This window comes from Lipophrys pholis (assembly GCF_963383615.2).
Source record: "Lipophrys pholis genome assembly, chromosome: 5".
Classification (NCBI taxonomy): Eukaryota; Metazoa; Chordata; class Actinopteri; order Blenniiformes; family Blenniidae; genus Lipophrys; species Lipophrys pholis.
Window position 1 is genome coordinate 1173012 of NC_137628.1, and position 25747 is coordinate 1198758.

The 25747-nt window shown below is 45.6% G+C and overlaps 1 protein-coding gene across 3 annotated transcripts in view; it reads right to left on the reverse strand.

The window, feature by feature from the left end:
• Positions 1–711: 711 nt before the first annotated feature.
• Positions 712–25747, reverse strand: part of LOC308110026 (integrin alpha-M) — a 29973-nt gene continuing 4937 nt past the window's right edge. For 2 of the 3 annotated variants that reach the window (XM_080464027.1, XM_080464026.1), the window contains exons 3-31: positions 25283–25374; positions 23705–23784; positions 23508–23622; positions 21389–21519; positions 21151–21293; positions 20914–21064; positions 19082–19217; positions 18927–19000; positions 17691–17808; positions 17085–17227; positions 16049–16195; positions 15019–15216; positions 13785–13915; positions 12493–12647; positions 12103–12260; positions 11674–11790; positions 11254–11324; positions 11031–11172; positions 9522–9623; positions 9332–9411; positions 7494–7568; positions 7323–7398; positions 5857–5964; positions 5726–5767; positions 5360–5485; positions 5151–5264; positions 4993–5046; positions 4145–4255; positions 712–2493 (exon numbers count right to left, since the gene is read on the reverse strand). In XM_080464027.1, the coding sequence (XP_080320153.1) occupies positions 2290–2493; positions 4145–4255; positions 4993–5046; positions 5151–5264; positions 5360–5485; positions 5726–5767; positions 5857–5964; positions 7323–7398; positions 7494–7568; positions 9332–9411; positions 9522–9623; positions 11031–11172; positions 11254–11324; positions 11674–11790; positions 12103–12260; positions 12493–12647; positions 13785–13915; positions 15019–15216; positions 16049–16195; positions 17085–17227; positions 17691–17808; positions 18927–19000; positions 19082–19217; positions 20914–21064; positions 21151–21293; positions 21389–21519; positions 23508–23622; positions 23705–23784; positions 25283–25374 (3394 nt within the window). In that variant the 3' untranslated portion in view covers positions 712–2289. The remainder of the gene's footprint in view (positions 2494–4144; positions 4256–4992; positions 5047–5150; positions 5265–5359; positions 5486–5725; positions 5768–5856; positions 5965–7322; positions 7399–7493; positions 7569–9331; positions 9412–9521; positions 9624–11030; positions 11173–11253; positions 11325–11673; positions 11791–12102; positions 12261–12492; positions 12648–13784; positions 13916–15018; positions 15217–16048; positions 16196–17084; positions 17228–17690; positions 17809–18926; positions 19001–19081; positions 19218–20913; positions 21065–21150; positions 21294–21388; positions 21520–23507; positions 23623–23704; positions 23785–25282; positions 25375–25747) is intronic. The other variant, XM_080464028.1, reaches the window with a different exon arrangement.

Here is a 25747-nt window from a genome sequence, read left to right on the forward strand (position 1 = left end):
GATTGATACGAATTCATCATAATCCGGAGTTCCCACCTTCCTCTGGTTTAAAAAATTGGGCTGAAAAAGGCCTTATTGTGCTGGATGAGATGGTTGAGAGTGGAAGTCTGATGTCCTTTCAGCAGCTCCAGCAGTACTATGACCTGCCAACCCAAGAACTGTATAAATATTTACAAGTAAAGAATTATCTACATAAACATAATGACCTAATCCTCTTACAAGCTCCACCCACAGATTTAGAGCAAATCAACAGTAAATGTATATCTCAAAATATTACAACAAGAAAACAAGGGAAGTTTTCCCGAACAATATAAGATTAAATGGTATCAAATTTATATTTAAAATATTACTTTTAGTTGCTAAGAAAATGATTACAGTCTCTTTCCTCAAACCTCAACCCCCCACTATTATTCAGTGGAAGAACAAACTAAAAGACGTTTACCGTTTGGAGCAAATAACAGCAAGACTGCGAATGAAAATTGACGTATTCGTGGATAAATGGTCCTTAATTCAGAGATACATTTCAGATAGTTCATTTGCTTAGATTACTTAATTTAAAAAAAGAAAAAGGAAAAAGGGAGCTACATGTGTATAAGTCTATATTTAAACTTATATATATAATGCTGTCTATTTTATGGATACAAGAAGTAATGTACAATGTACCTATGTTCTATCTGATGGATAGCTGGATTTTTCTTTTTTGTTGTATTTGACCTGTATTGAAGATTTCTAATAAAAATAAGTAAAAAACAAAAATTTGATTATCTTCAGTTCCGGTGTCACGTGACGGCTCGACAGTCTGAGTTAACGTCAGGAAGCTTCTGAATCCAGCTGGAGCTCCCCGTCTTTCCCTCCACGTGTCCAGTTGCCCGTGAAGTTCATTTAATACACACGACACCGAGGGTCCCTGAGCATGACCTTTGACCTCAGCGGCTCCCACAGGGGAAACCCAGTGGCTGCTCCACGGGTCGCTCTGGGGAACTGTGAAAGGTTAATGCAGGGATCAACAGTTTTCTTTATTTCTTTTAAAGGGATTTTCCTGAGTGTCCCCGGTTCGCTCAGTAGGTAGAGCATGAGACTCGCAATCTCAAGGTAGAGGGTTCATGTCCCACGCCGGGCACCACCTTCCTGTGGGCTCTCCACCTTCCTGTGGGCTCTCCACCTTCCTGTGGGCTCTCCACCTGCAGGAAAGGTTCTTCATCGGTGCAATCTGATCTGGGTGACGGTGCTCAGACCGACACCCCCGGAAATGGATAAGATGGAGGGATGGAGGGATGGATTTTCCTGAAGGTTTGAGACTGAGAGAGAAGCTGCCACCCAGTTACAAACTAGCTTCACACCAGTTACAAACTAGCTTCACACCAGTTACAAACTAGCTTCACACCAGTTACAAACCAGCTTCACACCAGTTACAAACGAGCTGGTGGCAAAGAATTGGCTGATAGGAATGTGTTTATGCTTGTTCTGTTGGTGTTGAAAGGATCCAGAGAAAATAAAAACATGTTGCAAACTAACGCGTCGACCTCAGAGTTTGAAAAGGAACCATCAGGATGTAAATTGTATTAAATTATGTTTCAACGTACACTTAAATCCATTGAGACATGACAAACTGTACAAGTTGAAATGTTTGTGTGCATCATGCTGCTCGGCACCTTGAATAGTTCCTGACTACTGTTGAGATGTAATTCCACTCGATAAATACTATCGGACTCCGGAAGAGTATTAGGGCCACAGAAGGAATCAGAATATTCACCCTGCACTTCAAAAAAAAAAAAAGACAAATACAAACAGGAAACGTCTGCTGTGGTCTATCCCTCATCATTTACACCCAATTAATCCCATAATTCTGACAATAGAGGTTTACTGACTGAAGAAGTGTTCAGAAGCAAAGTCCTGATGCTGACAACTTCACTGTTTATGAGCTCCAGCCTCTTCTGACGTCGTTTCACCGCTTCATCAAACTGCCTGCGAGGCGTTTGGTAGGAGCAGTTACTGGCGATTTAGCCTTTCTTTCAAAGTGCATGATGAAAAATATTTAATCTCGACACTGCATTTGGACTTTTTCCTCGAAGTACATTAAAACATTTTTTTTTACCTCCTATACTTTTTTTCTTGAGTGGAACTAATACTCGTCCATATCAGACTGATGAAAACTAGCAACGGCGCTAAAGAAAATAATAATCACAAACCACATTTGATCATTTGTGGTATTAAAGGCGAAGCTGACGGCTCATCGGTCCTGAAGCTGCTTCAGTCACTGCAGGTTGTCGTTCACCAGTGAACAGAACGTTAATCCAGGTGGATCTTTGAATCATCCGGGGGGTCGCTGCTGTTCTCCCCACCGTCACTGAGGAGGGATTGCTCCTCAGCTTTGAGGTCGACCTTCCCGTTGACGGGAGCAGAGGTGGGTTCAGTCGGGGTCCCGGTCTGCAGAGCGGCTTCTTCCTCCTTCTCCTCGAAGTACTCTCGTGTTTTCCTCTTGAAGCAACCCAGCTGGTGACAAACAAGAACAAAACCACCGTTGAAGCGTCTTCCTGTGAATCATCATGAACATTGGTAAACTTGTTCAGACTGTCGATGAGGCTGTTTCAGCTCATCGAGGACTTTTCTCTCAGACTTTGAGACCTCGTTGGCTTTATTAACTGGTCCTCTTACATTTGGGATCTGCGGCTGTGGAGCTGAAAGGTTCTGATCTACAGAAAGTCCTGTCTCTCTTTACGCTCCGACATCTGACTAAATGTTCTTCAGCTGTTTCCGCTGCAGGCGTCTTCTGGTGGAGCAAGAAAACTGTGTGCTTGTTTGTATCTTACAAACTTTTCCTACTTTTCTGTTGATGTGCCGAGTCTTGATACAACCGTCTTGTAATTTGTGCCTTAAAAGTACAACTAAATTCACATAAGTTTAAAAATCTCTCCTGTAAAACTTTAAGAAGCTTGTAAGAGGACTGGGGGGTTCTGGACGTGTTGGTGTCATGGCCACCATGGGTTCTGGACATGTTGGTGTCATGGCCATCAGGGGTTCTGAACGTGTTGGTGTCATGGCCATCAGGGGTTCTGGACGTGTTGGTGTCATGGCCATCAGGGGTTCTGAACGTGTTGGTGTCATGGCCATCAGGGGTTCTGGACGTGTTGGTGTCATGGCCATCAGGGGTTCTGAACGTGTTGGTTTCATGGCCACCAAGGGTTCTGGACGTGTTGGTGTCATGGCCATCAGGGGTTCTGAACGTGTTGGTGTCATGGCCATCAGGGGTTCTGGACATGTTGGTGTCATGGCCATCAGGGGTTCTGAACGTGTTGGTGTCATGGCCACCAAGGGTTCTGGACGTGTTGGTGTCATGGCCACCAAGGGTTCTGGACGTGTTGGTGTCATGTTGGTGTCATGGCCATCAGGGGTTCTGGACGTGTTGGTGTCATGGCCATCAGGGGTTCTGAACGTGTTGGTGTCATGGCCACCAAGGGTTCTGGACGTGTTGGTGTCATGTTGGTGTCATGGCCATCAGGGGTTCTGGACGTGTTGGTGTCATGGCCATCAGGGGTTCTGAACGTGTTGGTGTCATGGCCACCAAGGGTTCTGGACGTGTTGGTGTCATGGCCATCAGGGGTTCTGGACGTGTTGGTGTCATGGCCACCAAGGGTTCTGGACGTGTTGGTGTCATGTTGGTGTCATGGCCATCAGGGGTTCTGAACGTGTTGGTGTCATGGCCACCAAGGGTTCTGGACGTGTTGGTGTCATGTTGGTGTCATGGCCATCAGGGGTTCTGGACGTGTTGGTGTCAATTACTGGAAGGGAAGAGTGTAGGTTTCTGTCCTCTTTTATCCTGGAAGGAGAAGAAACTCTGGAAGCTACAAGAGGATTTTTAAAAGAGGATAAATGTTTCCTGGCCACTGTAGGTTCTCTTAAAAATGTGGAGAGTGACATTAAGGTGTTTTGGCCACCCCCACGTTCTCTACCATGCTTGAGGTTCTTTTAGATGCGGGTGAGGAAGGTTTGACCTTCGGTGCCCTGACATAGTGAAGAGTCAAGGACGAGATTCAAAACCTCCTCCTGGCCTCCAGGAACGGATCTCAGTGACTGACATCGAGGTGGCAGCTCTTTAGTAGAAGATAGGTGAAATCCGTCACTCTGATATAAAACAGACTCTCACCTTGAACATGATGACGGTGATGATGATCAGGAACAAGAATCCCAGTCCGGCTCCAGTTAAGATGATCAGGAGCTGATGTGGAGGAATAATGAACTCGACTCGAACTTCAGTCTGATGGAGCAAAACAAAAACAAAAATAACAATGGCTTGGATTTATATAGCGCTTTTTCCACGCTGACTCAAAGCGCGTCCAGAGACCATCATTCATTCACACCAGTCCCACCAGTGATGCTAAGCTACGTTGTAGCCACAGCTGCCCTGGGGCTGCTGACAGAGGCCTGGCTGCCATTTTGCGCCAACGGCCCCTCCGACCACCACCAACATTCATACGAGGTAATGTGGGTAAAGTGCCTTGCCCAAGGACACAACGACAATGACGGTTTGATAGAGTGAGATTCGAACCACCAACCCTTCGGTTATTGGACGAATGACTCTACCGCCTACCGCCGAGCCCCAAAATCCACTTCTCAATATTAAATTTAATGTAGATGATCTTAGAAATAAGATTCTGTTCATGTTGAAGCTTTTACTGCAGTCCCCCGGTCCAGATTAACTCGTGATCAATAACCGCTTTATCCAGAATAACTAACCCTAACGCTTCATCAGCCAGTGGCTCAACGGCCGGTTTCATGGAACAGGCCAGTTCATCACAGAGCATCTGGATGAACCAGGAACAAAAGGGCAGTAGTCTGTGCATCAACCACACTTCAGTTGATTCCTGCTTCAGACTGAGAAGCAGAATTTATCTTTGCTCAAATGATCCGTGCAGATGAATTTCACTGGTTTACGATAACGAACCCAAACCTGAGCTTTGTGAACAGGATCAGAGTGTCAGGAGCAGAAAGTACCTGTTTCACTGTCGGACTGTTGCTCCACGAGTCTGCTGGCACAGGTTTCTTCTTCTTCCGTGGTGGAAACGATCGTTATGAGGAATCATTGAAGAGGTTAGATTAAAGTCCTGCAGAACATTAACTTGAACTGCTGCAGGTAAATGTCAGTATCGTACCTGGTGTTTGAACGGATCCAGAACGTATTTCTGGGTGTCGTATTGAACATGAAGGAAGTTGTTGAATTTAACTTCTCCTCCGTCTCCTGTGTATCGCTTCAGAAAAGCAACGTTCTGCAAACGAAGAGTTCATTCAGAGGCGCGTGTGTGTGTGTGTGTGTGTGTGTGTGTGTGTGTGTGTGTGTGTGTGTGTGTGTGTGTGTACGTACGGCTGCGAGCTGTGTGAGGTCTTTAAAGAAAACGTCTCCGGACCACGTGAACTCAACTGATGAAGTTTTCTCCAGGTTGAAGGTTTCACACACCATGGAGACACACTGGTGTTCTGCAGGGCAGTGCTGAGACACACACACACACACACACACACACACACACACACACACACACACACACACACACACACACACACACACACACACACACACACACACACACACACACACACACACACACACACACACACACACACACACACACACACACACACACACACACACACACACACACACACACACACACACACACAAATCATTTGATGGCGTCTTCAGTGTTTTGATGCTGAGGTGTGTCGTTCTTACCTGGTTCTCCAGTGTCTCGGTGTTTGTACAACGAGTTTTGTTCTGTGAAAGGAGGAAAAGAGAAGCAGTTCGACCCGGTCCGGTGCTCAGCAGGAAGATCAATACAAACTGTTTTGCAATCAGAATATCACCTGTCCAACAACAACTTCATAGTTGGTCATTTGAAAGTTGTGCTGCAGTTTGGTGGGGAAGGACAGGGACACATTGATGGGAAAGTCCTTGAAACCGGTGTTGTCAACCTGGAAATGGAAAGAAAAGAGATCCATTGAAGATACACAGATCTCCTATCGATCGTTGTGATGTAGATACTGTGGCTCCGCCGGTAAAGTGGCTCGTCCTCCAGTCCCATAGCTGCTTGTCTGATACCGTCCACCTCAGGTGTCCAACTGCCTTTGGGCAAGGCACTGAACCTGAAGCTGCAGCTTGATAGTTGTCACTGTTGTGCGAGTATGTGAGTGAATGAGTGAGTGTGACGGATCATGTGAAAAACATTGAGACTGCGCAAGTTGTAAAGTGCAGTAAATCAGTAAAGTCTGTTCACCGCTGGTGTGTAACAGTCTCACTTAGTCAACCCATCATGCAAACACACGGTAACTGTACAGTATCTTTACTGGTCCAGTGTTTTATACAGCGTCACACAACCAGCCAGATTCAGCCATTCACACACAATCAATGGCTGCCATGCAAGGTGCACACACACCGTTCCGTGTCCTACCCCAGGACAACATGCTCAGGACAAGATGGAAGAATAAATCTTGACAGTCGGGACAGTAAGTTTACCTTCTCTATGATTAAATCACAGCTGCCCAAAGTCTCAGACTGAGGTCTCAGCAATACTTCCACCTGTGCAGCTTCAAGCTTCGGGACAACCTGCAGAACTCTGCATAGCCGACTTCCAAAGTGTGATCAGAGAGTCTCTGGATGCAGCTAATAAACTTGATGTGATTTAAGTTTCACCACCTTCCTCATCGTAGTCACCCTGTGCAGTGATACGCTGCTTCGTGTTCCTTCAGACCTTCAAACACTTCCGGGAAGTTCTTTTTGTGTCGCGCACCAGCTGCAGTTAACTCTGGATGTCGGTCTGTCTCTCTGTCCTGTGATGTCTGTCTCTCTGCACTGTGATGTCTGTCTCTCTGCACTGTGATGTCTGTCTCTCTGTCCTGTGATGTCTGTCTCTCTGCACTGTGATGTCTGTCTCTCTGCACTGTGATGTCTGTCTCTCTGTCCTGTGATGTCTGTCTCTCTGCACTGTGATGTCTGTCTCTCTGCACTGTGAATTCTGTCTCTCTGCACTGTGATGTCTGTCTCTCTGCACTGTGATGTCTGTCTCTCTGTCCTGTGATGTCTGTCTCTCTGTCCTGTGATGTCTGTCTCTCTGCACTGTGATGTCTGTCTCTCTGCACTGTGATGTCTGTCTCTCTGCACTGTGATGTTTGGAGCTCCACCATGTTGACGCACCCACTCGCTCTACTGACTGAGCCCCAGCCGCAGCTTAGAGGCAGTCCTGATAAAAGAAGTGCTGTTTCCATCTTTCTGACGGCCTTTTGTTGTGATTCTAACTGAAAGACTGAACTGCAGTCATGTGGAAGTTCCTCACCTTGTATGTGATAAACAGTTTTTTAGGTGCAGGCTGCTCCGATGTGAAGTTCAGGTAAGTGATGCTGTCTTCTTTACTGGGAGGGAAACACAAAGATTACAAAGGTGAATAAAGCTATCCTATCATACGTTACACAGTTTCTATATCTGTACAATCCTCATGAGTACTTACATTGTCAGCACCATCTTGACTTCAAACTGCACAGGAATGCTTTTGGTCAAGGTCACGGTGGAGTTTGCGTTGTCACTGAGGATACATTTAAAACAACAGTAAGCTCAGTGGCCTGTGGTTTTGCTTGTCAGGGCTGTCCGATTCACTCCAGAGGTGATCCCACATGCGGCCAGGTGTGATCTGCAGTGGTGATCAGTCACATCCACACACTGAAGTATGTTGGATCATATGCAAACTGCTTTTGATAACGACTGTTACAAGCTTCAACATGTGTGGCTCTGATGGGAATCTGCTCACTGGCAAGGAGACGACAAAGCTGCGATATGGATCAGTCTGCTATGAGCATCACTGAAACCTGCCATGCAGTTCTGGATCGTTGTGTTCTGGGTCCATGTGTTCTTGTGTTGTGGGTCATTGTGTTCTGGGTTGTTGTGTTGTGAGTTGTTGTGCTCTGGATCGTTGTGCTCTGGATCGTTGTGCTCTGGATCGTTGTGTTGTGGGTTGTTGTGTTGTGAGTTGTTGTGCTCTGGATCGTTGTGCTCTGGATCGTTGTGTTGTGGGTCGTTGTGCTCTGGATCGTTGTGTTGTGGGTTGTTGTGTTGTGAGTTGTTGTGCTCTGGATCGTTGTGCTCTGGATCGTTGTGCTCTGGATCGTTGTGTTGTGGGTCATTGTGTTGTGGGTTGTTGTGTTGTGAGTTGTTGTGCTCTGGATCGTTGTGCTCTGGATCGTTGTGCTCTGGATCGTTGTGTTGTGGGTTGTTGTGTTGTGAGTTGTTGTGCTCTGGATCGTTGTGCTCTGGATCGTTGTGTTGTGGGTCGTTGTGCTCTGGATCGTTGTGTTGTGGGTTGTTGTGTTGTGAGTTGTTGTGCTCTGGATCGTTGTGCTCTGGATCGTTGTGTTGTGGGTCATTGTGTTGTGGGTTGTTGTGTTGTGAGTTGTTGTGCTCTGGATCGTTGTGCTCTGGATCGTTGTGCTCTGGATCGTTGTGTTGTGGGTCATTGTGTTCTGGGTTGTTGTGTTGTGAGTTGTTGTGCTCTGGATCGTTGTGCTCTGGATCGTTGTGTTGTGGGTCGTTGTATTCTAGATTGTTGTGTTGTGAGTTGTTGTGCTCTGGATCGTTGTGCTCTGGATCGTTGTGTTGTGGGTCGTTGTATTCTAGATTGTTGTGTTGTGAGTTGTGCTCTGGATCGTTGTGCTCTGGATCGTTGTGCTCTGGATCGTTGTGTTGTGGGTCATTGTGTTGTGGGTTGTTGTGTTGTGAGTTGTTGTGCTCTGGATCGTTGTGCTCTGGATCGTTGTGTTGTGGGTCGTTGTATTCTAGATTGTTGTGTTGTGAGTTGTTGTGCTCTGGATCGTTGTGCTCTGGATCGTTGTGTTGTGGGTTGTTGGGTTGTGAGTTGTTGTGCTCTGGATCGTTGTGTTGTGGGTCATTGTGTTCTGGGTTGTTGTGTTGTGAGTTGTTGTGCTCTGGATCGTTGTGCTCTGGATCGTTGTGTTGTGGGTTGTTGTGCTCTCGATAATTGTGTTGTGAGCCATTATGTTGTGGGTCGTTGTATTCTAGATTGTTGTGTTGCGAGTCATTATGTTGTGGGTCATTGTGTTGTGGGTCATTGTGTTCTGGATCATTGGATTCTGGATTGTGTTCTGGGTCCATGTGTTGTGGGTCATTGTGTTGTGTGTCGTGTTGTAGATTGTTGTGTTGTGGGTCGTTGTGTTCTGGATCGTTGTGTTGTGTGTCGTTGTGTAGTAGATTGTTGTGTTGTAGGTCGTTCTGCCCTGGTTGTCGCTGTTGTGTTACAGTGTTTGACTCCCCTGTGCTTCAGCATATGTTTTGTACCTTTTTCCTGCGACGGTCATTGTCACTGTGTCGTTCCAGTCGTAGTCGCTGAGGATGAGGAAGGAGGTGTTGAACGTTGCCTTCGCGGGAAGAGGAAGACAAAGATTTCAGGTCTGACTCAGAAAAGCAGAGGCTGTGCAATGGAAGTGAGTTTGTGGAGGATTGAGGGAGCTGGTTCAGCGAGACTCACTGAGGACCTGCTGCGATAGACAGGAAGACTGATGCCACAGACGGTTTTATCCAGAACTCCTTTCAGATCGTTGCAGCTGTGGAGGATCTGTCGCTTCGTGGCCTGTTGGGAGGGAACAGTGAGAAACAACATGAGGGGACACCCGAGGCCACATTTCACTTCCTAAAAGTGGGAATAAAACAGTTTATGGCTGCCTGTCATGGCCTCCCTGGAAAGGAGGGGGACATGGGGAGAACATGCAAACTCCACCCAGGGGGCTTTTCCACCAGAAAGAACCGGGGACTAGTTCTGCTCCAGGGCCAGATTTAGCACCAGTTCTTTGTCTTTCCACCACCAAAGCCCCGGCCTATCAGGGGCTAAACTGGTGCTAAGCCGGCCCCACATCATTGCTGGGCCAGAGCGGAGCCAGAGCGGAGCCAGAGCGGAGCCAGAGCGGAGTCTGACAGCTAGGGGGCGGAGTTACCGCTACCTACGAGGCAGAAGAGACGCTGAACCGGTATTCTGAAATCTAGAGTGAACATGGAGCCGCAGTGGTTATAGAGAAAAAGAAATATTGAAACTAACTTTACTTTCATGTCTGGTACGGCGTTATGACCACAGGCTGAGGTCTGCATGTGGCTGCGTCGCGCTCCGTTACGAGACGCTCCAATTTTATTTTCTACCCACAGAACTTCTTTAAAAAGGAAGCTATACTTTTGACTCGTCAGTAACTACTAAACAAACTACACACTACTGTAAATGAAAGCCTTTTAATGGCTTCATGTGAAAGAACGTTTGTTGTTAATCAGCGTGTTTACGGAGGTTGCCATTAAAAAACGGCTGTAGAGCAGCGTTCTATCGTTCTACACCTCCATTCCTCCATGTTGAAGCTTTTGATTCAGACACGTCCAGAAATAAAGTGAAAGGAGCAGAAGTCACTATGTAATGCCCAAATGTTGAAAAATAATCCCCAAACTCATTCACACTTTGTTATTTCTATTTTTTCCCTCTATTGTCACTCCGGGGCTCCGAACTAAAACAAGACGGACGAGAAAAAACAGCAACAGAGTGACGAGGAGACGTAATGTCTTCTGGCTCTTTGGTTCATCTGAGGTTCAGGCCAGACTAGATGGAGCGACCAGGACCAACCCGATGAATACAGTCCGTCTCCTGGTTCCTGTAGGAGCGCTACATTGGTGAAATCAGTGATGAACAACGTTTTAAAGTGACGCAATGACGTGGCTCTCACTTGGCTCCGTTGACAATGGAAAAACAACCGGTTCTTTGGCGGTGCTCATTTAAGTTCTGGGTCTGGCCCTAAACTAGCACCTGGTTCTTTTAGGTGGAACAGCCCCAACAGAAAGGCCCCAGCCACTACTTGATCCAGGACGTTCTCACTGTGAGGCGAGAACGCTAACCACTGCCCCACTGTGCCGACCCGGGAGTCTTTAGCTTTAGGGAGTCTAACTGCAGTGGAAGGACGAGCTCCAGTGAGTCAAGGACGAGCTGCAGTGGGACATGAGTAGAGACCTTTGCGAGCGTCATCATGGAGAAGGACAGGCCTAGAGGGTAGAACATGGTCAGGCTGGTGTTGTAGGAGTCATCCCCATGGTTGTCCAGCTTCACTGACATGTTGAAGTAGCTGTCTTCTGTCACCAGCAATGTGGGAGTCCTGGAATAAAGGCAGTGTGTGTTGAACTGGTGGATGATTCTGGAAGCTGATGTTCATCCGACGTTCGTGTGGAGTTCGTACATGAAGCTGGTTTCCACCTGCAGCTCGGCCACACATGTGTCGTTCTTCCTGCACTGCTTCTCAAAGGGAACCTGTCAAAAACAACCAGGAGCTTCATTATATACATGAAATGAAGAAGCTGCTTCCTCTGAATACATCTCTGTAGCAGTTGAGCAAGCCACAGAGACGCAGAGTCAGAGCTTCTCAAAACCGTAGTTCTTTTATTAAATCAAACCAAGTCTCAACACAGGCTTTTCAGCCTGGTGGCTCCTCCTTTTATGGGCAGAGAGGTGAGGCAGCACACCTGATTCCCATCAGGGGCTCAGTCACCTCTCCGCCACAATCGCATTTACTTCACAAGATGTAATATAACTAGAGGAAAGTAATGTGTGGAGGTGTGTAGTGGTGGAGGTGTGTAGTGGTGGAGGTGTGTGACGGTACCTCCACGGCAGACTGCTTCACGCTGTCCGTGTTCAGGCTGGAAGCCTCGTTGGCGCCATCGGTTTGGGAAAAGTTCAATTTGATGCTGATTGACGACAAAGTGTCAAACACACATTTCTGTAAAACACAAAGACGAGTCGAGTGTGTTTAGTGTGTGTGTGTAGAAATGTGCAAATATCTTCAGAAACAAAGTTTTACTGTTGTTTTCAACAGCTCAACACTTATACTTGACCGGACGTGACTCGATACTCATAACACTGTTCATGATGACTGTCAGAGGAATAAAGCTTCATGTCCAGGAAGACTGTCATGTTGAAGAGTGTTAGAAGGACAAACAGGCGGCAGCTCTCACTCGTCACCATTAAATCTCAATCAGCCTGCTCTTAAAGACTGTATCAGAGTGTAAAGATGTCGAATTAGTCTTCGTACGTGCATGTAGATGGAGTAGTTGAAGCAGGTTTCTGCCTCCGTCAGCTCGTAGCTGCTTGTGAGGTCTCTGCTCTTCTTCTCAGCTTCCTTGAAGAAACCTCGGTTCTTCTGTCTCTTCGGATCCACGTCCAGCCTGTAGGTGATGTTCAGTCCGTCGCCTGGAGAGCCAGAAAACAGGATTACAACCAGGCAGCGACTCCAGAAAGATCCTCAGCAGCTCGTCCTCAGCCGCTCGTCCTCAGCAGCTCGTCCTCAGCAGCTCGTCCTCAGCCGCTCGTCCTCAGCAGCTCGTCCTCAGCCGCTCGTCCTCAGCCGCTCGTCCTCAGCAGCTCGTCCTCAGCCGCTCGTCCTCAGCCGCTCGTCCTCAGCCGCTCGTCTCGAGTCTCTTACCGTCTCTACTGTTGGTCACTTCAGCCATGTGAAAACAGACTCGGAGGTCGACCATCGGTAACGTGTTGTCTTCGCCCTGACATTCCAGGCCCTCCGTGCTTATCTCCGCAGGGTGAAACGACAGCTGAGCCTCCACGTTGAAAACAGGCTTGGATCTGGAAGATGAGCATTAAAATGAGGACTGTTAAGACTTCCTCTCTGCCAAATGAGGAAACTGAAACATGAAACCAGTCTGCTTTTCACTTCCTGCTTCGGGCCCACACAACGCTTGCTTTATGACTATCTGTGTGTAGCAGTTAAAGACGTTATAGCACGTGAATTATGATCAGAATCCAGAGACCTTGTTCAGTCTGAACAGAGATCTGCCTTTGTATTTAATTCAGTTTTGTGTGACTCAAAGAGAAAAGAGCTTTCCTGGTTAAAAAAAAGGTCAAAGCATCCTGGTATTGGCCAGTAGGTGGCAGTGTTATAAGTGAGTGAATGAAGGAAGCCATGTGCCATCATTCAGATTGAAGCTGCTTAAGTTCTTCTGGAAGCACAACGATGGCCTCGTCCATATAAACCAAATAAGTGTTCAGGCTGAAAAGAAGCAGACAGTGCTCAGAAAGTGAAGCTCACGGCTGTTTAAAGGCTGTAAATACATTTCTGTCCCGAGCTGGATAGATAAAGTGATCTGCTCGTGGCAGGACGGGGCAGACAGAGGGTGCGTCCAAATAGTCCCTTCTATCTCCTTTCCTATCCACATTTCCTTAACCCCTGGAAGTGTTTAAGTGGCGACCATGATAAGGAGCGTTCGAATAGCGGATAGGAAAGGAGATGGGAGGGACTATTCAGAAGCACCCAGGGACTTTGCCACTAGCTGGATGACGCTATCAGCTGGCAGCAGGACGGGACAGACAGACACTCTGGCACTGACTAGATAATGCTATCAGCTGGCAGCAGGACGGGACAGACAGACACTCTGGCACTGACTAGATAATGCTATGAGCTGGTGGCAGGACGGACGGAGAAACAACAGCGCTGCAACAGCTTCCATCAAAGGAATCAGTTTGGTGATCTATGACAGGGGTTCTCAATCTTGGTCCTGGAGGGCCGGTGTCCTGCAGGTTTTAGCTCCTCCCAGCTTCACCACACCTCAATCTGATGATGATGTCATCGTCTGGCTTGTGAAAAAGCCAAGTCACGAGGCCTTATTGCATTCAGGTGTGTTGCAACTGGGAGAAACCTAAAACATGCAGGACACCGGCCCTCCAGGACTAAGATTGAGGATCCCTGATCGATGAGATCTCTACCTTAAGACGACTGCGGCGCCCTGCGATCCCACCACAAGGTCTGGGAGTCCGTCCTCTCCAAGGTCCATGTCTCCGCTGATGGCCTGTCCAAAGAACTTCCTCCCAGGATTCACCGTCTCTCCCATGATCCTCTAGGACAGCAGCAGGCTCATCAGAGTGACGCTCAGAGTGAGATGGTGCTGAGAGGGTGTTGGTGGTGTTGATGGAAGGTGTTGATGGAAGATGTTGTCGATGATGGAGGATTTTGACGGTGCTGATGGAGGATGTTGATGGTGTTGATGGATAATTTTTATGGTGCTGATGGAGGCTGTTAATGGTGTTGATGGAGAATTTTGATGGTGTTGATGGAGGATGTTGATGGATAATTTTTATGGAGGATGTAGGTGATGTTGATGGAGGATGTAGGTGATGTTGATGGAGGATGTTGATGGCGCTGATAGAGGATGTTGATGGTGTTGATGAATAATTTTTATGGTGCTGATGGAGGATGTTGATGGTGTTGATGGAGGATGTAGGTGATGTTGATGGAGGATGTTGATGGCGCTGATAGAGGATGTTGATGGTGTTGATGAATAATTTTTATGGTGCTGATGGAGGATGTTGATGGTGTTGATGGAGGATGTTGATGGATAATTTGTATGGTGCTGATGGAGGATGTTGATGGTGTTGATGGAGAATTTTGACGGTGCTGATGGAGGATGTTGATGGTGTTGATGAATAATTTTTATGGTGCTGATGGAGGATGTTGATGGTGTTGATGGAGGATGTTGATGGATAATTTGTATGGTGCTGATGGAGGATGTTAATGGTGTTGATGGAGAATTTTGACGGTGCTGATGGAGGATGTTGATGGTGTTGATAGAGAATTTTGATGGTGCTGATGGAGGATGTTGATGGTGTTGATGGAGGATGTTGATGGATAATTTTTATGGTGCTGATGGAGGATGTTAATGGTGTTGATGGAGAATTTTTATGGTGCTGATGGAGGATGTTAATGGTGTTGATGGAGAATTTTTATGGTGCTGATGGAGGATGTTAATGGTGTTGATGGAGAATTTTGACGGTGCTGATGGAGGATGTTAATGGTGTTGATGGAGGATTTGGACAATGCTGATGGAGGATGTTAATGGTGTTGATGGAGGATTTGGACAATGCTGATGGAGGATGTTGACGATGCTGATGGAGGATGTTGATGGTGTTGATGGAGGACACTGATGGAGGATGTGACTCTCACCTGGCTGTAGGTGGAGCGTATCGCTCTGCGTTGCTCTCCCAGGTAGATGTACACGGCTCCTCTGTCCTCGTCCTCCAGCGGAGCTCCGACCGCGACGTCTCGCAGTCCGTCTCCATTCAGGTCGGCCAGACTGGAGATAGTGCTGCCAAATCTCCCCATAGAGGGCGCCGTCACAGTCATCACCGCTTTCAGCTGCATCTGTTGGACAAAGTTTATGAATGACAGCAGAATGACCTTAACGTGGTGCGTTTGTGTTCGACATTGAACAATTACTTTCATGGATGCAGTAACTCAGTTACAGTTACTGAAGTTTCAGACAGAAACTAGTTGGAGATGCAGACGTCATCTTCTCCATCATGTTAGCATCTGCTTCTTATTCACTCCTTCATCCTCAGAGCAACATGAAGGATTTGAAACTGGCTGTAGCATTAGCATTAGCGTTAGCCTGTATCCATAGTAACTGTATAGTAACTAGCATTAGCATACTTGAATAGCAGTTAGTTTAGGTTGGTGGTTTATCAGCTGGTTATGTTGCTTCTACTGGTCATTAGTTCTTTAATCTTTTTGTTAAGAGTTAACATCCAGATTATAGAGCATCTTCCTCCTCTAACATCCAGATTATAGAGCATCTTCCTCCTCAAACACCCAGATAATAGAGCATCCCCTCCTCTAACATCAAGATTATAGAGCATCTTCCTCCTCAAACACCCAGATAATAGAGCATCTCCTCCTCTAACATCCAGATTATAGAGCATCTCCCCCAAACATCCAGATTATAGAGCATCTCCTCCTCTAACATCCAGATTATAGAGCATCTTCCTCCTCTAACATCCAGATAATAGAGCATCTCCTCCTCTAACATCCAGATAATAGAGCATCTTCCTCCTCCAACATCCAGATTAAAAAGCATCTTCCTCCTCTAACTGAAGGAAACAGAGTAACACAGGAGTTACTTCCTGAAGTAGCCAGTTACTTTTTTCTTCCTGGTTCAGACGGTGTCTCAGTAGCATCACGAACCATCTCAGCTCACCTCCTCCGTCAGCTGGTAGACGTAGATGCGTCCTTCCTTCTTGTCTTGCGGCTGGTAGAAGAGTGGCGCGCCGACCAGCAGGAAGTCGGTGTTGCCGTCTGAATTCACGTCTACGGAGCAAAGCTCTGCCCCGAAGTAGGAGCCGATCTGGAAAAGAGGCACGTCATGACGGGGGCTGTTTCATTGAACTCAGGGAGACATTAAGTAGTACTCGGTGAGTACTCAATAAGTAACGTGTTACGTAGTAACACATTTCAAAGGAAGACAAGTTTCTTGTCTGCAAATGTTTTGTGGACTTTGGGGGAAAGCAGAGTACCCGGGAAGAACATGCAAAGGCCACACAGAAAAGCTCTGGCCTGTATTTGAGCTCACGACCTTCTCACTGTGAGGCAACCACTGCACCACACGATGGCTGAACTGAACGACATAGATTAACCGGCTGCTCCTTCATTGCTCCTCCTCCAACTGAACACACACACACACACTCACAGACAGTCTCCTGACCCGCCTCCCTTCTTCACTCTCAACCAATCACAGGCCAACTCACTGGAAGAGTCTGAACTAACAGAACATCATCATTGAACCGTAACATTGCAGTAATAACTCAACTGCAGAAACGTCACAGTATCTTTGTAATTTTCCTCAGTAGAAACATATATTGGCAGGAGCCTCCCCAGTTCTCAAAATGTGTGTTTGTACAATTCAAAGCAAAATGTGGGAAGCAGCTGTTCGGATTCAGACGCTGTTTTCATTTATGTGAAAATTGACTGTGTGAACTTGAAATGTGCTTCAAGATGTTCGTTGCTCCTCTGGGTGTTTTTCTATATATGCACCAGCGAGAGGAAGCTCTGTGGTTTCTTCTCTGCACTTTCTATGTCAGCAGCTGACATCCTGCAGAGATAGTGAGAGATAGTAAACCCCCTGCAAACTGACGAATCGTCCCCCCGTCAGTGTGTGAGAGGAAGCACAAACAGCAGATTATCCCCAGGCTGAGGTTCAAACTCCTGTGAGATGGTCTCACCGGCTGGTTTCCCACCTGATCTCCCGTTATTCTGTGAGCTGCCGTCCAGGTTCCCCCATCTTGTCTGAAGAGGACGACTCGTCCGGTGTGTTCAAACCTCGGAGCGCCCGAGAAGTACACCGCCACGCCGTTCCTGCCTCCAGCGGACACAGAGTATCCTGGAACAGTGTTCAATCAGTGCAGAAGAGCAAGACTTCATCCATCTGTGCAGGAAACTCAAGGAACTCAAGTCAAATGTCTGACTGGGACAGGGAAGCAAACAGACTTTATTTCTGTTCTCTCCCTGACGTCTCTGGATAGAAACACTCCATAACCTCTCCGTCATTAACTTTTGGAATTATATCAAACTTTAAAAATGGACTATGTGTATTATCAAGTTCAGGAAAACTAAAAGTCAGAAAATCCTTTTTTGGGGAAAAAACGTTTTTACTTGATTATATTCTCATTTTAACCTTCTTTTTTTTAAATCTCAGTGTCTGGCTGCATTTCAATGGATGAATGATGATTGTGATTGTTTCGGTTTATTCTGATCGATATCAGAACAGAAGGTCAGGAGGGAAACCCGGGGAGAAAAATACTGTATCAGCTTTGCTTTATAAATGAGCTTTTCACTAAATGTACCCATGTAAGAGTCCATCTTCATTTCAGGATCTTCAATCTGCGCTTTCTTCAGTTCTTGACGTTCTTGTAGGGACCCCTGCCAGCTGTTGGTTCCCACTGAACCCAGAATTAACTTATCCTGTGAAGAGAAATGTCTGGTGAGAACATGAGCAAGAGCAAAAGATTGTCTGAGAACCGTTTGGAGTCAACAAAGTTTCTCACAGGAAAGAAATGTTGGAAAATTAACATTTTGGGTGATTCCACAGATAATTGTTAATTTTACTCACGTGTGTGTGATTTTAGTTGTTACAGTATTTCTTGGTTTGATTGGTTGGTTGGTTGGTTGGTGATTGGTTGGTTGGTCAGTGGGTTGGTAGCGTGGTTGGTTGGTTGGTAGGTGGCTGGGTGGTTGGTTGGTTTGTGATCAGTGGGTTGGTAAGGTGGTTGTTTGGTTGTTGAGTTGGTTGGTTGGTAGGTGGCTGGATGGTTGGTTGGTTGGTGTGGTCGGTGGTTGGGTGGGGTGGTTGTTTGGTTGGTTGTTCAGGTGGGCGGATAGTTGGTTGGTTGGTCGGTCAGTTGGTTTCTTGGTAGGCTTGGTGGTCAGTGGGTTGGTAGCGTGGTTGGTTGGTTGGTAGGTGGCTGGGTGGTTGGTTGGTTTGTGGTCAGTGGGTTGGTAAGGTGGTTGTTTGGTTGTTGAGTTGGTTGGTTGGTAGGTGGCTGGATGGTTGGTTGGTTGGTGTGGTCGGTGGTTGGGTGGGGTGGTTGTTTGGTTGGTTGTTCAGGTGGGCGGATAGTTGGTTGGTTGGTCGGTCAGTTGGTTTGTTGGTAGGCTTGGTGGTCAGTGGGTTGGTAGCATGGTTGGTTGGTTGGCAGGGTGTGTGTGTGTGTGTGTGTGTGTGTGTGTGTGTGTGTGTGTGTGTGTGTGTGTGTGTGTGTGTGTGTGTGTGTGTGTGTGTGTGTGTGTGTGTGTGTGTGTGTGTGTGTGTGTGTGTGTGTGTGTGTGTGTTCTGTGAAATAATCTCTCAGATAGATAAAGCAACACCACGGTGTTAACTTGTGTAATGACTTATCTTGAACAGTGAAAATGTGTTTTAGGATTTCCTCTTTCAGTATGTGCAAGAGAGTCACCTGCTTGTGCAACGTCTGATGCTCGTGAACTTTCGGGTCCATAATGAGCACCAACGTGTATTTTCAACAAAGAGGAAGTCAGTGTTTGTCGAAGGGACAAAGTGAAAGTTGAAAAGCTTCTGTTGGTACCTGATAAAAGGCCGAGCTGAATCCACTCTGAGACATCTCCTGGGTCAGGTTTCCTGCTCGAGCTGTGGTGGAGCCTGAGGGGGACACGGCCGCGAGGTAATGTTACTGTACCCGGGATAACAGAGTCAGAACGACGGGAGATCGTGGTACCTTACCCTCCATGTTGAAGATCTTCTTCTGGAAGTTCTCCAGCACTCCGGTCAGTCCGTTGTAGTTTTCGATTTTGAAGGCGTTTTGGTCTTTGGGCTCTGAAGCGATGGCTTGAAATTTATCCAACGTTGCAACTTTTACCTGAAATCAAAACAGCTTCAATGACGGGGAAACAATAAAACCTTCAACCTTTAGAAAACTTCTGCAGTCGTTACATTTATAATTAAATATTTACTACATCTAATACCACAGAAACCACTACTACTAATATTACTACTGCGAATGTAACTACAACGGGTACACCTTGAACTACTAGTACCTCTACTGCTACTAAAACTCTTCTACCACTGTTTCTATGGCAACTGGAACCACAGCAAAACATACTACTAGATTTCCTACTAGAACAGAACATACTACTATATTTACTACTAGAACAAAACATGATACGATATTTACTACTAAAACAAAATATACATTTACTACAAGAACAAAACATAAAACTACACCTCCAACTGCACCAACTACTTCTACTACAAGCACAACTGCTAATACTACTACTACAACCACTTGTACTATCACAACAACTCCAGATGCTACTCCTACTGGTACTACTGCTACTTTTGCTACACCATACAACAGCCGCTAGCACAACTACAACAGGAGGCAATACCGCTGCTACTGTTGCTACTACTACTACTACTACTACTACTACTACTACTACTACTACTGCTAGTATTACTAAAACTACACAAGCTCCTACTGTTGCATTGGAAGAAGATCAGCTACTACTTCTGCTACTGCAACTGGTAGTGCTACTGCTGGTACTGCTACTGGTACTGCTACTACTTATACTGCTGGTACTGCTACTCTAACCTCTTCTACTATCACTACAATTACCAAAGCTGTATATGACTACAAGAACACCGGCAACAACTACTACTATTACTGCTAGAATCTCTTCGAGTACTGCACCTACAAATAAATTTGCAATGAACAACTTCAGCAGCAATTACAATCATATGTACTCCTACAACTACAAATATAGCTACTTTGTTGAACTGCATAAACTACAAATACCAGTACTACTACTACAACATGAGCAGTTCCAACAGTGATGATTGACATTGCAGTAACAACGAGTACTAGAACTACTATGACAACAATTAAAACCAGTACAACAGCTTCTGTTGGTACCTCAACAACTACTAGTTCCATCACATTCTCCAACAACTACTAGTTCCAAAACGTTACCAAACAACTAGTAGTTCCAAAACGTTATCCAACAATTACTAGTTCCAAAACATTCTCCAACAACTACTAGTTCCATCACATTCTCCAACAACTACTAGTTCAAAAACATTCTCCAACAACTAGTAGTTCCAAAACGTTATCCAACAATTACTAGTTCCATCATGTGTTCTCCAACAATTACTAGTTCCAAAACGTTCCAATGCAGTCCAATCCAACTTTATTTGGATAGCACATTTTAACACAACAGCCAAGGTTGACCAAAGTGCTTCACAGTTAAAAGTAATAATAAAACAGTGAATAAAAAAAAAAACAGGGTAACAGTGAGTAAATATCACAGTAAACAGTGACTTAAAAACAGGGTAAAAACAATGCCACAGTATCCTGTTATCCAAAAACTACTAGTTCCGTCATGTGTTCTCCAGCTTGTAAAAGATCATGACCCGTTATGGACGTTGTTCCTTCACGTCTACTGTCCAGTATTCTGCACTGAATGTTTCATAACATGATGAAGATTTGCAGTATGAAAGTGAAGAGGATGTGACCTGAAGACGGGGTTTGGCCTTTGACCTTGACAGGATGAGTTTACCCCGATAACGAAGCGAATCACGTTTTTGGCATCGTATTTCTGTATCGTGTTGTTTCTGTCGGTGTCACTGGGATCTCCATCTGTGATCAGCACCAGGACCTTGGTGGCATCGGGGGAGGCTCCTGCTGACGAGTCCTCTAAGATTCCATGCCTGAAACAAACAGAAAATGAGAGAGTTCCATCTTCAGAGATGAGATCTGGACGGAGCCCGGCTGTTTGCAGTGTGACACTACGTACAAGATGAATGTGAGCGCTCCATGTGTGTTGGTCAGGCCCTTCATGTGACTCTCCTTCTTCAGCTTCTGTTTAGCACGTCCAGCTACGTAGTCATTGAAGTCAAACACTTTGGTGTAGACTGTAGAGAACTGAACGGCAGCAAACTGAAACACACACACACACACACACACACACATTAGCATTAGCTTTACTGGCCTCCAGTGCATGGCGGCAGTTGGATGTGCCGCGGCGCAGTGACCTTGATGGATGTGTTCCGAAGGTTGTTCATGATGTCCAGGATGAAGTCTTTGTTTTTTTCGAAGTCTTCTGTGGTCATACTGTTGGAGCCGTCGAATAGAAAAACCAGGTCCACAGTTTTCTTTGTGCAGTCTGGCAAGACGAAAGTTTGAAAATGTCATTTAAATGTCATTGAAACATTCAGCGGCCACAGCGTTAGGAAGGCCTCATCCACTGTCCAGACGATCACATGACAGCGGTGTGACGCAGGTCAGTAAGGTGAAGGGGAGCCGGGGAACTTTAAACTGGACTTCAGACCGAAACAAGGCCGCACGGCGGCTCTGTGATGGACCAGGAACCTGTCCGAGCTGTTTTAGGCTGTTCATATTTGTTCGGACTGGATTGGTGCTGGGAGCAGTCGTAAAGCCGTTCTGTCAGATAATACTACTGGGTTGCACACATGTGTGGAATGGTTGAATGGGTGCTGCAAGACAGGGAACAAACTGGCTGGAGCAACAAGCATGACCCTCAGTTCTGCTTGAGAACCTCCCGTTTCTGGAAAGAAAGACATGGAGGGAACTGAAGATAAATAACGATGCACTCAAAGGATGTGGTTTCTGGTCAGGAAGAAGATAGGTGTTGGATTCAAGACATGGACAGAGAAAGGAGAAATAACTAATAACCAAATGTCCGATGGAGGAACCCTAAAATCCTTTAAACAACTGCAAAGTAAATTTGGTTTCTTATCTATTGACTTCTTCAGATATTTACAATTGAGAAATTACTTAATGTCACACAATGACGGGAAAACACCTAAACAACAACCCACACATATGGAACACTTCCTCCAGACACACCTAACAGGATACTTGATTTATGGAAAAGAGAGATGGGAGTGAGGAATGAATCTCATTAAAGAGGATGAAGAATGGGAAAAAAAACCTGTGACAAAGGACACAAAGTCACTGGCAGTTCCATATGGAAAGAATTTAATTGGAAATTAAAAAATGAGGAAGTTTAAAAATCCCGCTATCACATCAAAATGAGATTGTTTTTAAATGTATTTCATTCAAAAGTAATTAAATCATTAAATGAAATGAAAGCAGGTCAAATCTATGCTGGAGAAACTGTAAACAAGCGCGAGACACACTCTGACATTCTCTGGGACTGCCCGATACTAAAGAAGTTCTGGATCGGGATTCAAACCCTCTTGTTCTGAGCTTCATGTCCTGGCAGGTGTGTGCCAGTCACAGGTTTATGGCCGATGAGCACCTGATTGACAGCACCTGTGTGCTTGGGTCCTGCAACCTTGTTGAGTTTGTGTTGCTCCAAGCATCAACATGCCACGTCCCGTATGTCCCTTCAGGATAAGGCCTCTGCAGTAGGGCAACTGGAGGCTGGTGTTCTGGTTTTTCTAAGGTGCACAACTTGAAATAAACATTTTTGTTCGAAGAAGAAAAGCCGTTCTGTCCCTTTCCTGCTCACTGTGACGCTTGTTTGGATTGTTCAAAGCTGTAGAACCAAATATTCCTGAACTAACTCAGTCCTTCAGCTCCGTTAACGTTCACAAACAGCCTCTGTTAACACCGTGAGGATGAACATACAATAGGATTTACAGTCACACCAAAAGTGTTTATAAGGCTTTAAGATGACTGGTTTTACAGTTGGAGACCGAAAATGTTTCCTACTCATTCATTTCTGAAACATTCCGTTTATGTGGCAGTGCTGGAGCGCGTGGTGGGACTGTGTTTGAGTTTGAATGATCTGAAAAAAAATAAAAAAAGAAGATTGGGTGGTAGTGTGTGAGTGGCTTTTCAGACGCTAATAAAAGTAGAGAAACATTTTAAAAGTCAGACTTTGCTATTAGTTTTGGTTCACCCTGAAGAAAACACATGTGTTCCTGTTCACATGAGAACGACCTGGGCCCCATAACCCAAACCAGAATCAGGCCACGGTGCCACCTTGCTCACTGACCCACATCCGGTTGCCATACAACTTGCCATATCAGCAGGCGGCTACCAAACTGTCAATCAAACAACTTCCTGTTGAATTGATTGCAGGTTGATTTCCAGAATGCTGATCATGAGCTGTTCCTAGTCATTTGGCCAGTGAGTGAGCGCTGTGGAGAGTTTTGTTTTTACTTTGGAAAGCCGGTGTGAAGGAGGAGACTTCCTGCAGTGTCTCTGTGATGTTGAAACAGACGCTGTTCAGGTAGAAGTTCTCGTAGCACTCGTGGGCCACGCTGGGACTGCACACCTGAAGTCACAAACGACACGACAGAACTTAACTCCTCCTGTTGGTTTGTACTGAAAGAAAGACAGGAAGTCGAGGTTCTCACGGTGAAATGGGAGCCGGTGGAGTCGGCAGCAATCGACAAGCCGAGGTGCTTCACCACCGCCGCCTCCGGCAGAGACGTTTCTGGAACATGAACATCTGATTAGTGACACGACGACCTCCTCAAGGCTCCAGTGAATAAAAGCTAAAATGTTAAAAAAAAATTATGCAAAATTAGATTTGGACATAAATATTGTGAGACGTGAGATATTTCATCTGGACAAACATGAAAATTATGGTTTTGTAGTTGTATATTGTAAATACTTTACAGAAATGCACACAAATATGTGTAAAACGGTAAATATTTAGAAAGTTGGACAACAAAAATAATAGACTGATGTAAAGTGATTTTAAGGTAACAAAGGGGCAGATATCATAAGACTGATCTTCTCTTCTGCTCCTTTTCATTCAGACTGTGTCAGATTAGAAGTTTTATTCCAAGGAGTTTTTTTAATTATTAATTTTGAATGAAATAAATAAATTAAATTAATTTAAATGGAAAAAAAAGCTCCAGACTAACAAAGCTCCAGATTAATGGAGCTCCAGATTAATGAAGCTCCAGACTAACAAAACTCCAGATTAATGAAGCTCCAGACTAATGAAATTCCAGATTAATGAAGCTCCAGACTAACAAAACTCCAGATTAATGAAGCTCCAGACTGACGAAGCTCCAGACTGACAACGCTCCAGATTAATGGAGCTCCAGATTAATGAAGCTCCAGACTAATGAAACTCCAGATTAATGAAGCTCCAGACTGATGAAGCTCCAGATTAATGAAGCTCCAGACTAACAAAACTCCAGATTAATGAAGCTCCAGATGAATGAATGTCCAGACTAACAAAGCTCCAGACTAACAAAGCTCCAGACTGACAAAGCTCCAGATTAATGGAGCTCCAGATTAATGAAGCTCCAGACTGACGAAGCTCCAGACCGACAACGCTCCAGATTAATGAAGCTCCAGACTAACAAAACTCCAGATTAATGAAGCTCCAGATGAATGAATGTCCAGACTAACAAAGCTCCAGACTAACAAAGCTCCAGACTGACAAAGCTCCAGATTAATGGAGCTCCAGATTAATGAAGCTCCAGATTAATGGAGCTCCAGATTAATGAAGCTCCAGACTGACGAAGCTCCAGACCGACAACGCTCCAGATGAATGAAGCTCCAGACTAATGAAGCTCCAGATTAATGAAGCTCCAGACTAATGAAGCTCCAGACTGACAAAGCTCCAGATGAATGAAGCTCCAGACTAATGAAGCTCCAGATTAATGAAGCTCCAGACTAACAAAGCTCCAGACTGACAAAGCTCCAGATTAATGAAGCTCCAGACTAATGAAGCTCCAGATTAATGAAGCTCCAGACTAGCAAAACCCCAGGCTAACAAAGCTCCAGACTAACAAAGCTCCAGCTTAATGATGCTCCAGACTAATGAAGCTCCAGATTAATGAAGCTCCAGACTAGCAAAACCCCAGGCTAACAAAGCTCCAGATTAACAAAGTTCCAGGCTAATGAAGATTTGTTGGGTTGATGATGATGATGATGATGATGATGATGATGATGATGATGATGATGATCCGTACCCCCAGGGCTGAACCATGTGGAGGTTTGGTCTAGACCTCGTCTGTTAATCCCGCCGGATCCGTTCAGCTTCAGAGGAGAGCTGATGATCATCCTGAGGATCAGAGAGGAGAAACTCACTGTCTGCACACAAGTACAAGTACAAGTAGCAGTAACAGTAACAGTACAAGTAGCAGTAACAGTACAAGTAGCAGTAGAAGTATCACAATGCCAATTTTTCCCTGCTGCTTTTCTGTTTCATGTTTTGTAACTTTAAACTCTAGTTTTTCCTGCTCTGGTTTTTACTGGATTTCTGGTTTCGACTCCTCTGAGTTCAGGTCCTGGTGTCTTCCTCTTCCTCTTCCTCTTCAACTTTCTCTTCCTTCTCCTCCTCCTCTTTCTCCTGTTCCTGCTCCTCCTCTTCCTCCTCCTGCTCCTCCCCCTGCTCCTCTTCCTCCTCCTTCTCTTAGATTAGATTGTGAGATTAG